The sequence below is a fragment of the Hippocampus zosterae genome, chromosome 1 (assembly GCF_025434085.1).
Source record: "Hippocampus zosterae strain Florida chromosome 1, ASM2543408v3, whole genome shotgun sequence".
Classification (NCBI taxonomy): Eukaryota; Metazoa; Chordata; class Actinopteri; order Syngnathiformes; family Syngnathidae; genus Hippocampus; species Hippocampus zosterae.
This window is the reverse complement of record NC_067451.1, coordinates 4,974,132-4,989,943: the sequence shown is the minus strand read 5'-3', so window position 1 is coordinate 4,989,943 and position 15,812 is coordinate 4,974,132. Positions and strand designations below refer to the sequence as shown.

Sequence of the window (15,812 nt, the reverse complement as noted above, 5' to 3'; positions counted from 1 at the left end):
ACTCTTACAGTTTTTAACAAGGTCGACCTAATAAGACATGTCTGATTGGGGTTGTTGTCCACCATGCTGCAGTTTGTTTTGTCCGTATGCGTGATGGGGGCGTGTGGGGGGGGGGGGGGGTCTGAATCGTTGCCGCTGAGAAACGCGCGTTCGTGGTTTATTGCCGCTCCGTTATTTGCCGTCGTGATGTTGTCAGTATTGCGCGGCTTGCTTGTTTAAACAGGACATGGATTTATTTAATAAATAATGAAAGTGCGCGGTGGGGGCTGGGGGGTAGTGGGGAGGGTGCTGCCGCTGATTCGCTGCCGTCCGGTGCTGCGTCGCGTGGTGCAGGGTGGAAACGCGCCATCCAGCCTGCCCGCCCGCCCGGTTCCGTTCCGAGTGCCTCATGCAAGCCCAGCAGAAGCAGCAGCAGCAGCAGGGATGCCGCCGATGGGAGCCTTTTGGGTTTTGCTTTGCGTGTGCCTGTGCGGCAGCCTGGCGAAGAAGCCTGCCCGCTGCCCTTCAACTTGCAGCTGCTCCAAGGAGTCCATCATTTGCGTGGGCTCCTCTTCTGTCCCCAGGACGAGCACCGGCGACATCATTTCTTTGTAAGTACTCGCCGGCCTCCGAGCCCCTTAAACTCCCCCCCCCCCCCCCCCCCCTCCGACCCCTCGCCAGCTAGTTGACGCAGTCGCATTATACCAATGTAAGTCGAGCGAATAAACGTTTTCAGAAGACTGAGTTGTAATTTTGCATCAAACAAATAATAGTCTACATGTTTCCGTGTTGGCACATGATGTTTTGTTGTGCTTGCAGGAGCATCGTCAATGGCACTTTCTCAGAGGTCAAAGAGGCGATGTTCTCGCACATGCCGTCACTCCAGCTGCTGTAAGATCTACTCTTATTTTCATCAACCAGGCCCGTGCCCAAACATTTTGGGGCAGGTGCTTCAGCATGTATTGTATTGTATTGTAGCCCCAAAAACTGTTCAAATAGCACGTCCGTGTGACAAACAAAAATGAGATAAAAATAAATGATCCTGTAGAATGTAAAACTTTAATTGAAAAAAAGATGTATTCGAAATGGGAATGAAGTGGTAAATCAGTTTCAGGAAGAAAAAAAAACGAGCTGCAGAAGGGAGACTTTTTTCGGCAAGAGATTTGGCACCACCTAGTGGCAGTCTGTGCACATGCCGACTAAAATCAAGACATTCATCATAAAGGTTTGGTGTGGATTATTTGCGGAACTGTGGAGCTCGAATTTGTTTTGTAGCTTGTGCATGAAAGTCACAGATAGACTGATGACCTAATAAAAGCTTTTAGAAGCTTCGAACACCTCGGCAATTATTGCAAGCACAAGTCTTTGGCTTGCCACCAAGAGTCATCACTCTCCGTACCTAAGTGCTGCTGCCAGTTTGTGACGAAAGCATCCACGGCACGTTTCGAAATGAAATTTGCCCCCCGTCCTTTCAGCCTTTCACATGCGCATGTCCTTTGATTTATTCCAGGCTTCTCAATTCCAACTCTCTTATCGCCATAAGGGATGATGCCTTCTCTGGCCTTCCACATCTCGAATACCTGTAAGTGTGACGCAGGAAATGAAGGTCGGGTAAACAGACTGAGCAAGTTGTTGTTCTTGGACAGGTTTATTGAGAGCAACAAAATCGAGACCGTCTCCAAATATGCCTTCCGAGGACTCCGGGATCTCACCCACTTGTATGTTCCTCGCTTTACATCTGGCTCTTACCAAAAGAACTGACGGCAGAGAATATTTTATCGATTTTTGTGTTTGTTCGGCTGTTTTTGCGGCCTTAGGTCTTTAGCAAACAACAAGATCAAGGCGCTGCCTCGGGATCTCTTCAGCGAGCTGGAGTCGCTCATCGAACTGTAAGTTTGGCAATATGCATTTTCTTTCTTTTTCTTTTTTTTTTTTTGCTTTTGTGGTAGTCAAAAACGTCAGCGGTCACCTTCCACAGCGACCTGCGTGGCAACGTCTTCCAGTGCGACTGCCGAGCCAAGTGGCTGATGACGTGGTTGCGGAACACCAACGCCACCGTGTCCGACGTGCCGTGCGCCGGGCCGGAGGACCTCAAGGACCGGCGCCTCAACGACATGAGCTTGCAAAACGAGTGCGTCTCAACAGGTGAGAAACGACAACACACAAACCTGCGTCACGCCACATCCAGAAACAATATTTAGCTCATAACACGATCAAAGAACACTTGAATAATAAATGAAATCCATCAAACTCACAGGAGAAGCTTATTTTAGTATAAGATTACGCTATTCAAATGGATAATGTGGGAAAAAAATATATACTGTACATTTGTCATCTATTATCGCTATATCTTTTGATGGCGGTGTGGGCACCCGCAGCGGCTCCTCTTGTTGTCTGTTGTCTGTTTAAGAGGGAGGAAATTTAATCTGTGGTGTGACACATATGACAATAAAGTTGTACTTGACTTGACTGGAGAGAGATCGCTACGGACACATTTTCCAGCGGTCAAATTTTGCTTCCTCTGACAAACCAGTCAGAGGACGGAAAAATGCTGACGTTACTGTGGTGCGGCCAGTTAGCCACATGAGGCTAATTTATTTAAAGAAATGGTTTCATTGCTAATCTTTTTTACAAGTATGTGCCCTCGGCAGGGACTGCAAATTTATGTGCAACGTCATAGCATTTGGAAATACTGTGTTGTAGCCTCGCTAAGGCTATCACAAGTGAGTTCTTTTGTAACACTGGCAGTTTTCAGCATCTTTGAAACTAAACAGAGAGCTGATTTGGAGCAAAAAAAAAAAGAGGATACCTGCATTGTAATGCATACTGCGCAGAGTGAGATGAAACACAAGTATCCGGAGAGAGGCGGCAAAATGACATTGCTTCGAAATGGAAGCTGTCGGTTGGTGCATGACTCAGCATTGACGATGAGAATTTCCTTTGGCAGATTTCATCCTGCATCAAAGCGTGAGCTCAGAATCCCTGTCCGTCGACACGTTCGGCTACAAGAACGACGTCTACGTAGCGGTCGCCGCTCCCGGCGTGGAGAGCTGCATGGTCCTCCAGTGGGACCACATTGAAATGAACTTCAGGACTTATGATAACATCACGGGTACGTTTGTCCTTCAATTCATGGCAGTCCTCAGGTTTTCCGCGGGTCATTAAAAAAGCATTATGGGCCATTGAATGGATTTCGGTCAAAATTAAGGCCATAAATGGCATTTAAAAAGCAGCCAATGTCGGTTAGCAGAAACCTAGCTGGGTGCTAACATTAAAAAGCAGTCAATGTCGGTTAGCAGTTAGCACCCAGCAACCTAGCTGGGTGGACACGGCAACCTAGCTGGGTGCTAACATTAAAAATCAGCCAATGTCGGTTAGCAGTTAGGACCCAGAAAGCTAGCTGGGTGCTAACATTAAAAAGCAGTCAATGTCGGTTAGCAGTTAGCACCCAGCAACCTAGGTGGGTGGACCCAGCAACCTAGCTGGGTGCTAACATTAAAAAGCAGTCAATGTCGGTTAGCAGTCAGCACCCAGAAACCTAGCTGGGTGGACCCAGCAACCTAGCTGGGTGCTAACATTAAAAATCAGCCAATGTCGGTTAGCAGTTAGCACCCAGAAACCTAGCTGGGTGGACCCAGCAACCTAGCCGGGTGCTAACATTAAAAAACAGCCAATGTCGGTTAGCAGTTTGCACCCAGAAATCTAGCTGGGTGTACCCAGCAACCTAGCTGGGTGCTAACATTAAAAAGCAGTCAATGTCGGTTAGCAGTTAGCACCCAGAAACCTAGCTGGGTGGACCCAGCAACCTAGCCGGGTGCTAACATTAAAAAACAGCCAATGTCGGTTAGCAGTTAGCACCCAGAAATCTAGCTGGGTGGACACAGCAACCTAGCTGGGTGTTAACATTAAAAATCAGCCAATGTCGGTTAGCAGTTAGCACGCAGAAACCTAGCTGGGTGGACCCAGCAACCTAGCTGGGTGCTAACATTAAAAATCAGCCAATGTCGGTTAGCAGTTAGCACGCAGAAACCTAGCTGGGTCGACCCAGCACCCTAGCTGGGTGCTAACATTAAAAATCAGCCAATGTCGATTAGCAGTTAGCACCCAGAAACCTAGCTGGGTGGACCCAGCAACCTAGCCGGGTGCTAACATTAAAAAACAGCCAATGTCGGTTAGCAGTTAGCACCCAGCAACCTAGCTGGGTCGACCCGGCAACCTAGCTGGGTGCTAACATTAAAAATCAGCCAATGTCGGTTAGCAGTTAGCACCCAGAAACCTAGCTGGGTGGACCCAGCAACCTAGCTGGGTGCTAACATTAAAAAGCAGTCAATGTCGGTTAGCAGTTAGCACCCAGCAACCTAGCTGGGTCGACCCGGCAACCGAGCTGGGTGCTAACATTAAAAATCAGCCAATGTCGGTTAGCAGTTAGCACCCAGAAACCTAGCTGGGTGGACCCAGCAACCTAGCTGGGTGCTAACATTAAAAAGCAGTCAATGTCGGTTAGCAGTTAGCACCCAGCAACCTAGCTGGGTCGACCCGGCAACCTAGCTGTGTGCTAACATTAAAAATCAGCCAATGTCGGTTAGCAGTTAGCACCCAGAAACCTAGCTGGGTTAGCACCCAGAAACCTAGCTGGGTGCTAACATTAAAAAGCAGTCAATGTCGGTTAGCAGTTAGCACCCAGCTAGCTCGCTACAGCTCATAAATGGTTCTACAGGGGCACTCCCGGACCCATTTGAGAGCCAAGAGCCAAGTTTTTGTCAGACTTCCAAGTTATTTGCTCTTTAAACTTGAGTTGTAATCTATTCAGCAACTCCTGCAACATAGATACTGTAGCTCGTGTAACATCGGCACACGAACGACAGCACGCATCAGTATGAAACTTAACTAAGTAAACTAAATAAGGGCATACAATGGAAAAGGAGTGACTATAACTCGATTTGGCAATCATAAATCTGATCTGCGATTGGCTGGCAACCGGTTCAGGGTCTACCACACCGACTGCCCAAAGGCAGCTGGGAAAGGTTCCAGCATGCCTGGATCCCACCTCGGCAAGCCGCGGTGGACTTTTGGGCTCTAGCTGGTCTGGTTTTCACATCTTTCTTTCAGGTCAGTCCATCGTGGGATGCAAGTCGGTGGTGATCGAGGACCAGGTATTCGTCATCGTGGCTCAGCTCTTTGGCGGTTCACACATCTACAAGTTCGACGAGGACCAAAGCACCTTCACCAAATTCCAGGACATCGAAGTGTCCAAGATCTCCAAGCCCAACGACATCGAGGTCTTTCAGATCGGCTCAGATCGCTTCTTCGTGATCGCCGACAGCTCCAAAGCGGGCCTGTCCACCCTCTACAAGTGGAACGACAACGGTTTTTATTCCTACCAGTCCCTTCACGAGTGGTACCGCGACACGGACGCCGAGTACCTCGACTTGGACGGGAAAGCGCACCTGTTGTTGGCGAGCCGCTCGCAGGTTCCCGTCATCTACCAGTGGAGCCGCAGCAACCGCAAGTTTGTCCTTCAGGGCGAGATTCCCGACACGGAGGACGTGGTGGCGGTCAAGCACTTCCGCATCAAGGGCGAGCTCTACCTGGCCGTCACGCGTTACATCGGAGACTCCAAAGTGCTGCACTGGGGCGCCAAGCAGTTCTCGGAGATCCAGGCACTACCGTCGCGCGGCGCCATGATCCTGCAGCCGTTCTCTTTCAAAGAGCGCCACTATCTGGCCCTGGGAAGCGACTACACCTTCTCGCAGATCCTCCAGTGGGATGAGCAGCAGAGCGCGTTCGAGCGCTTCAAGGAGGTCTACATCCAGGCGCCGCGATCCTTCACCGCCGTGTCCACGGACCGACGGGACTTCATCTTTACGTCCAGCTTCAAGGGCAGCACGCAGATCTGGGAGCACGTCATCGTCGACTTGAGCTCGTGAGTCCCTGCGCCGTGTTGCCAGGCTCGGACAATCCAACGTCTTCCGCAAAATGAGGAGCGACGTGTCGGGATTTGGCTCGCAAATGCGTGCGATATTTTTTTTTTTCTTCAGAAAGTTTCCAGTAAATTTCCGAAAAGTTCCGTGTCAATTTCCAGGACGTTAAGATGGGGAACTCAGACTCAAGCCTTAATAGGAACATTTTTATTTTCTCTGAAACTCTGAAATTCTATGACGGCATTTCAAAACATTTACTTGCAACTAGCATTTGATTGAGCAATTAATTACACTGGTCAGCCCGCAAATTTTAAGTGGAGATTGCTTTATGTGTCCCTAAATGTATTTTTGATGCTGATTTGAAAAATGTCTGGAGTTTTTTTTTCCTCTGGCACATCAGGTTTTTGAAATACCGGTACTCATTATTTGTTTGACGTGTAAAAGCTTGCGGCAGATGGATCTTCACCACGCATTTAATTTACAGCTATGATATTTCAGCAAAACTTTCTACCCCTTTCTTAACATAATATTACTAAATATAATATTATTATATTATTACGAAAACTTGATGTGCTAGAGGAAAAAATGAGCAAATTCTGAATTAGCACCAAAAAAAATCATCATCTAGACCTGGGGTGGGCAATTATTTTTTGTATAGGGCCACATGAGAACCAGAAAATATTATGCAGGGCCGGATCGAAAGGGTGAACTAAATTCGACTTAATATTAATTGGATTTCTTTATTTAAAAAGCAGTATTTTGCATTTTTTGGCAGGTTTTTCAGACTTTAAGAGTACATTATTCCGTTGTATCGAACGGGATTTGCTTGACTTGGCGCTACTGCGGGCTTCCGTATCGTCTCCCCCTTCCTCCCTATGCTCTGCAACTTCAAGTAACTCTGCCACCTGGCGTTGAAATGCATGTCATTACAAGTCCAAATGAAACGAATGCAGTCATTGACATTGAACCTTAATTGTGTACCAACCTTCGGCGGGCCGGATTAAAAAGACCAATGGGCCGGATTTGGCCCGCGGGCCGTAATTTGCCCACCCCTGATATAGACAATTACTTGCATCAAATTTAGCAAAAAATTGCTCATTTCACCGGAGCAAAATCATGAACGAATAAGCACCACCCCCCCATCCTAAAATCAATGGGAAAAAAATCACCTCTCCCTTCCCAAAATTCCAAATCAGGTTTTCTCCATTCTTTTACACCAAGCACCAACAAAAACGTTCCACTAAAATGTATTGCACATCAGTAAAATACAAACTGTACCTCGGTAAAAGCAAGCAGTATGATATGAAATGCAAATGTCTTGTACTTAAAGTTAAATACAACTGAACAGAATATAACAAATGTAGTGCGCCGGATTAAACGCATACCACATGCCGGTGTGGCAGGTAGCACGGTTTGAACATTTCATTCATGGATTCTTTGCGCACCACTCGAGGCAGCACGCCTGCTTTATTGCCCAGTCTCGAAATCATCTGTGCATGTGACGTCGGAATGCACGTTGCATGTCGCGGGCGTGCGCTCCATCGCCTGCACTAAGCATAATCAGCTGTACTCAAATGACATTTCGCTCTTTTAGTCACAATTATGCTAGGATCTAAACTTCCAACTTTGTAAATTCCTGCTTTATTGCCATTAATCCCCCCCCCCCCACCCCTCCATGGAAAGTTTCAAATGTTCCAGTTCCCCATTGGAGAGTTTAACTTCTTTCTATGTAAAATTAACCTGGAATTTTTCACTCCACTCTCTCAAATTTTCATCAAATGTTGAGGTGTGATTGAAAAAAAAAATCAAAAGGAAAAGACCATTTGTGAGCTCCATGCCGTCGGGTGTCGGGTCCCGTTTGTTGCCTTTTCAACACGCTGCCGTCGTCAACGGGCATCGCAGCCCGTTGCTTCTCCTGTGCAGGGAATGTTTTGAAGCACAAACCTTCAATGATGGTCATCCGTTACAGTCAAGATGCCACACCGCTAACAATGTTTCATTTGGGGGAGGGGGACAAGGCAACGCTCATCCAACACCAAATGAGACATGAGCCATGTTTCTGAATGACACATTTGTACTAAAAAAAAAAAAAACGCAGACAACAAGCCTGGCCCTCCAAAATGGATCTCAACAGCTTAACGTAAGGACGTCAACCTGTTTGAGCAGTTTGTCAGAGCATGAAAGCAAATATTTGAAGCAAAAGATGTTAGAAACGTCATGAATATCCATCCAAGCTTTCCGAATGTCAACATAATAAAAGCCAACATTGCAAGCTGGGCTCGACTATTACTTCTCCGTGCTTTCGATTTGGGACGGGAGGACTCAATGGCTGTTTTGCAGCTTGACCCTAAGCTATTATTATTACGAATAGTAGGCTTAAAAAATAAAACAATAGATTGTATTGTATGGCATTTAAGATGACCGTTCTTAGCACTCTGTTAAAAAATAGGATATGTATAAGAAAGTGTTTTAAAATGTGTAGTGTTAAATGTGTGTACAGTGAGGTATTGTAAGGTTACAAAAAAAGACCATGCAAAGTAAAGCATTGAAAAGGCAAAAAATGTTACTTTTTTTAATAAGGAAAACTAGCAATCTATAATATTGCACTTGATAAAAATGTAGCCTAATGACATAATTAAATAGAATGTAAATAATGAAACTGATTTAATGCTGCAATCCAGTTCAGTATGTCGCTCCTTCTAGTATTCCCGGCTTGACCGCCGGGTGGCAGTGCTGTTACAAGAGTTATCTAGAAACCAACGAAGAAGAAAGCTACTCATTATTTTTTGTTGCGGTTAAAGAATAGATGTCCGCGATTCCTGTCGTATTCTACATGTGTATCTTCTAAACCTCCGATGATCGATGCTAACCGTTAGCATGTCAATGGTGCTTAGCATTGCGTTAGCATAAAAGCTAAATTAGGCTGACGTGGTTGTTTTCAAACACAAAGTGTACTTCTATCCTTGTTAGTTTTGTTTAGTTCTTGAGTCAGCTTCAGCCGGGAGCGGCGTGAACCATCTTGAAGCCACTTTTTTTGGTAAGAATCGCTCACTATCGGCCGGCCAAACTTTGCTGCTTGTTGTCAAGTGTTAAAAGTTCACAGGCACCATCACAGCGCTCAGAACTCGAACGTGAGCCGCCGGCGCGTACTTTGCTGTCGCGACACGCTCGCTGGCTCAGTCGGTGGCATCCACCGCGTTGACGTTGCTGTCCAGTTGGTGTCGAAAAGACATCCTGGCTTTGGAGGAGAAATAGACGTTCGAGCCCCGAGAGAGGCCGTCGCTGCCCCACGACTCGCTGGAGGCCACGCGGAGATTCCTCTCCTCTTTGTGGGTGACAGCAAATAGTCGAGTTTAGCCCAAAGGCTGCAATTCGGTCATCAAATGCGAGTCTCACCTGCCGCTGTGGGGTAGCCTTTGTTTTTGCAACGCTCTTTGCAGTGTCTGTAGAAGGGGAAACACTGCAGCATCTTCACACCCATGATGGGAAACTGTCGAGGAAAGAACACGGGGCCGGTAAACTCATTTTAGACCAGTCAGAAAACGCTGTGCTTATTTATTTTAATTATTCCACCGATTTCTCATCCACTTTCAGATGACGACACGGCAGCGCACCAGCGACACAGAAATCGACGTATGACATCACCTGCCAGGTGAGTTGTCGAGTTTTTATTTTCTACATTGCTTCAATCCCCTCACAGAATCTTTTAGACCCAATATGGAGCAATATCAATTTTTCACATGGGCTTGTTGGCATTTTACCAACCGCTGTCTTGGATGATGACACTTTTTGGAAGCTTCGTACGTTATGTCCGGCGTCCCCGCTCATTTTATTTTGTTCGCTCGATTGGATGTTGGAAATGGATCTTCCGCGTTGAGTTAAATCCAGTGTTGCTTTTCTTATTACTTGACAATAAAAATAACTTAATTTACTTCCCGGTTGATTCAGTTTTAAAGGAACAAATTTAATTTACAGATTATGAGCTACAGATGCCAACAACCCCGCTTAACTTAAAATTGACAACCACTTCCCAGCCAGTACTTCATTGGAAGAATTCTTTACATTGACGTCTAAGAATGTTTTTTTTAAACATAAAATAACCGTTGGGGAAAATTAGTCTATGGATTTCACTTCACATAAATACAGTTTGGTCTTTTGGCCTGACATATTCACTGTTCATGTTGTCATTGCAACCTTTTTTTTTTAATGGACTGGTAGGGTTTTTGAAACTATGTAACACTTTGTCGACAGCAAAGAGTTTACAACCTACTGTAATCTTTTATTTAGCTGACACAAACATATTGTAAAAATGGATGTACTGGAGTTACTACATAATTGGTAACAATCATCTGCAGTACTAAAAGTAGGACAGCTGGTATTGTTTGTGACTTTTTTTACGACCAGATTGTCCATATTGACTTTTTTTTTTTTTTTTTTTTACTAGCATGCGTATTTTGACTTTTACAATTCATGCCTGTCCGTACTAAGAATTCTGATTGCTTTCGCTCTTGGTGCGTTTTTAAAAAAAACAGTGGTAAAGAGCTGCATTGTAGTGTTCTTATTGTCAATCTTGCGCAATGTCAACCTAAGCAGTGCGGGACTCCAAATTCAGATTAGCAAATTAGGTCACATTGCAGAAACAGGCAAAGGCTGAATGAGCGGGTGGGAGACTTGGCCTATTTACAACCGTGGGTCAAAACGCAGCTTGCCACACTTTTCCCTTTCCTTCGAATATTCCGGTTCAGGCAGGTCAAACGATTGCGACAGGAGTCGCGGCACTTGCTCATCTGTCCATTTGCACCCAAAAGACATGAAGACTTTTCTCACTTTTGATCGATGCAAATACGTCGCCGACACAGACTGCCTTATTTCTTGCAGGTGGCAGCTGCGCGGACGCGAGCGAAGTCGTACGGCCGTCACCCGTTCGATCGCATGTTTTGATGATCCGCATGCAAAGACTTCCTCTTGTCAACGGTAAGCTAAACCCCACCAAGCATGAGGCGTTGAAGAGTGTCACACACCACACGTGTGTTATCAACCAGGTTGAGGACGGCGCTGTGTTCTCTTCAAATCATTTTCACGAAACAAAAAACTAGCCGCAATCCGAAATCATCACAGTGGATTTTGCAAAGCACCCACCTGACTCCAAGAGGACTGCTAAGGGAGCGGGATGAGGTGCGAGCCAACAACGGAAAGCTTCCTTATGTTCCCTCCACTCACCGAGTGAACTTTAAATAGCTCCCCCACCCCCTCCCCAGCAGTGTAGGACACGCCTGCTTTCTTTTCTTTTTTCCCTCCCCCTCTCTGACTCTTCTTCTCGCCGCCCTTCAAGCTTTTGCCATCATCACATAGTGACTGAGGTTCGTCCAGTACTTGGCCCAATCCTTTTTCTTTCTGAAGCGCTCATTTGTTACAGCAGTCTTATTATGCGTTTTAAATCCAATCAACCGTGAATGTTTTCCCAAACGAAATGACTACTGAGACGTTTACAAAGCTTCATTGTCAACATTGATGACATCATGGGGCCCACCCGGCATCAAATAGTGAAGGACGGCTGCTAAAAGACAATCTGGCTAGTCTGTGAATCAATCTTTGGAAAATCCACGCAAAATCTCTTTGGTTCTCCATTTTAAGCCACTTCAAATCAAAATGGCAGACTTGCTGTGGTGTCTTAAGGCTTTTTTTGTTTTTTGTCAGTGAAAGTGGCTTTGGAGGTTTTGTTTTCCAAAAGCTCCTCAGCTTTGTGATGCCGATCGCAAATGTATATTTTCACCACTTGTAAAAATGTGGCTTAACCCTCGTAGTGCACCGCTTGCGATAAATGTAAAATGATGTCTTTGAATCAAAGGCAAAGGCATTCAGAAAAACACGAGAGAGCTGAAACTTATGGAGGGGTTCTAAAATGGCCTAAATTTCATGATGTCGCTGGCTGATAATTCTCAGGCATTGCAGCAATAATAAAGAAACGTTTTGATACCTTAATCTTCACAATTTACATATTTTGCACAATAGAGACCCATTATAATTCCTCTTTTTGAATGCATCGTAAACCTAATGTGTAAACATGCATTTCACGCGATTTTTACGTTAATTGCTTTGTTTTCGCTTGGACAGACGTATGCATGCCACATTGTTGGGTTGAGGTCATTCCAACTTTTAGGTGGCACCAGAGGATCGCAAATGAGTTTGCCTTTTTGCAGGAGGCTTCAAACCAATGCATTTTACATGAACACGTCCGGTCGGGATTGTTAGTAGGGCTTGGTTGGGACCTCCAGACAATTTTTTTTTCCTTTTGCAAAAAATAAAGAATAAAAAATCCCCAAAAACTATATATGTATGGATAGCACAGATGCCTCCGAACATTTTGAGTGTTTGAAAAAAAAAAGAATGTTTTTATAACACAAAATACATCATTACAAAAATTGTAAAATGCGTAACTTAAGGCCTTTTTAATTTGGAGCACACAAGGGTTTTAATAAAGCTAATTGATAAAATAATGCTCATTGGCAGTGCTAAGATACTGTAGCTGAAGGAAAGGGGCAACAGTAAAAGTTGCTTTTGATGGCTTCTGAATGTCTAAAACCCGCAAGGTTTGCGTGCCCGTCATGATTTAGCACTTCCTGTCTTGGCCAAAACCAAGATGACACATTGACTACATGCTTCCAAACGTTGGTTAATAAATGCGAAAAGCAAGTAAAAGTGCAACTATCTGGTTAAAAATGGAACAAACAAGTGAAGCACACAACAAGGATTCCGGTTTATTCCTGCTAGCGGGGAAAACAGGAGCGCAGAGCCAGAAGGCCTCGCCAACTCGTTACGTCATTCTTGTACTTGTGCCCGCCCGTCCGTTCCCGAGCCAGCAAGTATTTCACTTGTGCTTTTTATACTATATTTACACTTGAAGGTTACAAAGCTCCCAATTGCCAGCAAGCCACCGTGCGACAACAAAAGCTTAAAGGCTTAACCTGCACCACCACCTCCTCCTCCTCCTTCTCCTCGTCACAACGCGAACCTTTGACCCTGTCTGAACAACAACAATCCTATTAGACGCGGAATAAGACGTGTAATCGCATACGGGACGTGTCTGGCCGCGAGCTAGCCGCGATTCATCATGTTTGAACCTTTTACGCATTTTTAATTGGAAAACTATGATTCGTTCATTTACATTTTTCACAATGGAACAAAACGATGATATGAAGTGCTTGAATGCCCACTTTTTCGATTTCAGGAGCTCCCCTCACAAATTTGAGCCGGTGCTCTCCGGGCTTTCTCTTGATCAACAACAATTTTGCAGTCTTATTTGGAAATGACTGCTGTTGCATTACTCCTCCACTGGGTGCCGCTCTAACATATCTTGGAACATTCTTATTTGAAAATGACTGCTGTTACATTACTCCTCCACTGCGTGCCGCTCTAACATATCTTGGAACAGATCTCTGAATGTGTGCGACTTTCCAAATGACAGTAATGTGTCCGAAAGCTGACCGCGCTTAAGATGGCCACTTCAAGTTGAGGACAAGGCGGCAAGAATTATAAAAAATCAGATTTCCGGGTTTCCCAGAAAAATATAGTTGTGTGTGTGCTACTTGGGGGAGCACTGCACCAAATGGTGGACAAATTTCCGTTGTAAATATCCAGCAATAAACACAAATAAAAGAAACACTACAAACACTGATGCCTTTTTGCTCTGATTGATATGAATTGTCCCCCCCAAAAAAATGCTAGCGGGTACTAGTTAGTCCCAAGGACAGCACGTGTATTGAAAAACTAGCTCATCGGCGATGGGATTTATGAAGAAGAATTAAAACAGAAGATGAATAATATTTATTGACATTTATTTGAACTTAACATGCAGTTCTCTTATGCTAAATATTTCAGATTTTGTTTAAAAAAATAGGTTGTGTTCAATGAGAACATTTTATTTAACCCGTCATTTTAAAAAAATAGGTAATTTTAGAGCTGTAATTTTAAGACTGTGATATTTTTGCTCAGTTATTATATCGCCAGTATCGAATTTTGGCCCCCGCCTCGATGGTGGCCATGAAAATGTACACAAAATGGAGTCAAAGTAGCTTTAGCTGCAGTATCACTGCTATAACAAGAGCTATAGTGAAGGAAATCCCGAATTGGTCAGTGCGTGAAGATTCCCTTGCATCCCTGCAGCCGATTTCACAACCCGCTTTCATCCTGCGGGGGAGAAACCCGAGTTAGCTTGCATGGGAAAATCTGTCAGATGCTTGGCTGGAGGTTGCGGATCCCGGTGGCTGGCCTACCTCCTTGCTCCCGCGACAGTCCCCGCAAATGCAGCCGAGGCAGCCGTTGACCACCTGAACGCCGCACAGAACCAGTTGCAGCACGCTCATCGTCAGCAGGATGGAGAAGAGAACCACGTGCCACATCACCGCATTCTTGGGGTACTGGCACACGTCCCACAAGGTCTGGTTCACCAAGTAGCTCTCACTGCCCCTGGCAAGGACGAGTCAGTTTCCCACGTTGGGTTTTGTGCTTCCCTCCCGAAGCATCAAATGCAACATGGCTGGTTTCAGTCAAATCACGTTCAAATAGCGTCTGCAAAAGCTGCTTTGACGCACAGAAGGCAGACAGTGGCGGGAGAGGGCACTCACGTTCCGAGATCCTCAAAGGGGTACGTCCAAACGTCTCCCCCCACGCGACACTTGGGTCCGATGGCCAGGCCGGCCGAGGCCACGCTGCAGCAGTAGATGGCGCCCACCAGACCGAAAGCCGACGAGAAGACCGAGTTCAACATCTGGCAGCGGTGAGATGAACCCGGATGTTATCTGGATGCCTCCCCCGCCCTCGTGTTTGCCTTTGTTTGTTATCTAATGGCAATCTAATCTCAACCACTCACCCGGCAGCGGTTGCCGCAGCAACCCTTTCCGCAGCAACCCTTGCCCCCGGCCCTGATAGCAGAGCAGCTCGGGCACAGCATCTGAAAACAGTGAAAATTGGGGGGTTGGGGGGGGGGGTCAAAAAAGTCACCTGTGCCTCAAAAGGGTTCTCGTCAGGCATGTGATGAGGCCTTGGGCACACGATATTGCCACCTTCACCTTCGAAAAGTTCCTTTCAATGCCAAGTCAGTGATAACTTTACAAAAGTGTTTCCAGAAATGCCCATCGCATTGTTGGCCCGAGGCGGTTACATCATCCCGCCGACGAATCCCCAAAATAACGGCCGCGGTTGTCGAGTTACTCACAAAGAGGCCTCCTCCAATGAGACCCCCCATCAGCCACACCTGCAGGGAGATCTGATCATTTTCCAGGCGTTTACCGTCGGGGAAGAAGAGGAGCAGGTTGGCGATCATGCAGACGAAGGCCGAAGGCAGCAGGATCAGGCCCACCAGACGGGCGCACTTCCCCGTACAACACATCGCCTGCCTTGCTTTCGATGGCTTTGCTGCCACAAGCTCGAGCGGCAAGCAAACTGAGTGCGTCACTCGCTGAAAGTCAAACACGTCAAAGCGGAAGGAAGCAAGGCAAGGAACAAAGGCCACCGAGGGTGGATGTGCGCTTTCATTTTCCCACCTCTGATAGGCTGCAGGTGATCATCGATTATCTCCCAGTCGACTTACGCCATTATTCGAGATGAATTGATCTTATTTATGAGCTGCTTGGAGTATTTCTGCACGGCCTGTCGACGCTTGAGCGGTGAGGCAGAGGGGGTGAAGGTGAAAGGCTCACTCGTGTTTTCATGGCACGCTCCCTCCAGTGTTGCCATTGGGACTGTTGGAGACTCAAGGAGAGACAACTTGGTGTGATCTAGTGATGTGGATTCATCTTAAAAAAAAAAAAAAAAACGAGTCCATTATTGTGTTGGTGTATTTTTCAGGATCAGATTAATGATTTTTAGTAAAGCCTTTGTTTAACCAGCTTGAGGCTGATAACCGCTTTTTCA

At 45.9% G+C, this 15,812-nt stretch overlaps 2 protein-coding genes and 2 long non-coding RNA genes across 4 annotated transcripts; 2 read left to right on the top strand and 2 right to left on the bottom strand.

Moving 5' to 3' along the window:
* Positions 1-231: 231 nt before the first annotated feature.
* lgi2a (leucine-rich repeat LGI family, member 2a) lies at positions 232-8,177 on the top strand. The gene is made up of 8 exons (XM_052078888.1): positions 232-590; positions 799-870; positions 1,490-1,561; positions 1,626-1,697; positions 1,797-1,868; positions 1,958-2,124; positions 2,927-3,091; positions 5,089-8,177. Exons 1-8 carry the CDS (start codon positions 247-249, stop codon positions 5,904-5,906), a joined length of 1,782 nt encoding a protein of 593 aa, XP_051934848.1. The 5' UTR covers positions 232-246; the 3' UTR covers positions 5,907-8,177.
* Positions 8,178-8,445: 268 nt separating this feature from the next.
* Positions 8,446-11,151, bottom strand: LOC127609142 (uncharacterized). Its single transcript, XR_007964473.1, has 3 exons — positions 11,040-11,151; positions 9,297-9,390; positions 8,446-9,225 (listed from the first exon to the last, which is right to left on the bottom strand). It is a non-coding gene; the product is annotated as an uncharacterized LOC127609142 (long non-coding RNA).
* On the top strand, positions 9,215-13,122 carry LOC127609148 (uncharacterized). Its single transcript, XR_007964474.1, has 4 exons — positions 9,215-9,415; positions 9,495-9,552; positions 10,779-11,700; positions 12,382-13,122. It is a non-coding gene; the product is annotated as an uncharacterized LOC127609148 (long non-coding RNA).
* A 579-nt stretch (positions 13,123-13,701) lies between these two features.
* Positions 13,702-15,772, bottom strand: tm4sf5 (transmembrane 4 L six family member 5). The gene is made up of 6 exons (XM_052078850.1): positions 15,443-15,772; positions 15,115-15,357; positions 14,770-14,850; positions 14,525-14,667; positions 14,174-14,366; positions 13,702-14,087 (listed from the first exon to the last, which is right to left on the bottom strand). The coding sequence occupies exons 1-6, from the start codon at positions 15,464-15,466 to the stop codon at positions 14,070-14,072; spliced, it is 702 nt and encodes a 233-aa protein (XP_051934810.1). The 5' UTR covers positions 15,467-15,772; the 3' UTR covers positions 13,702-14,069.
* Between the last annotated feature and the right edge of the window lie 40 nt (positions 15,773-15,812).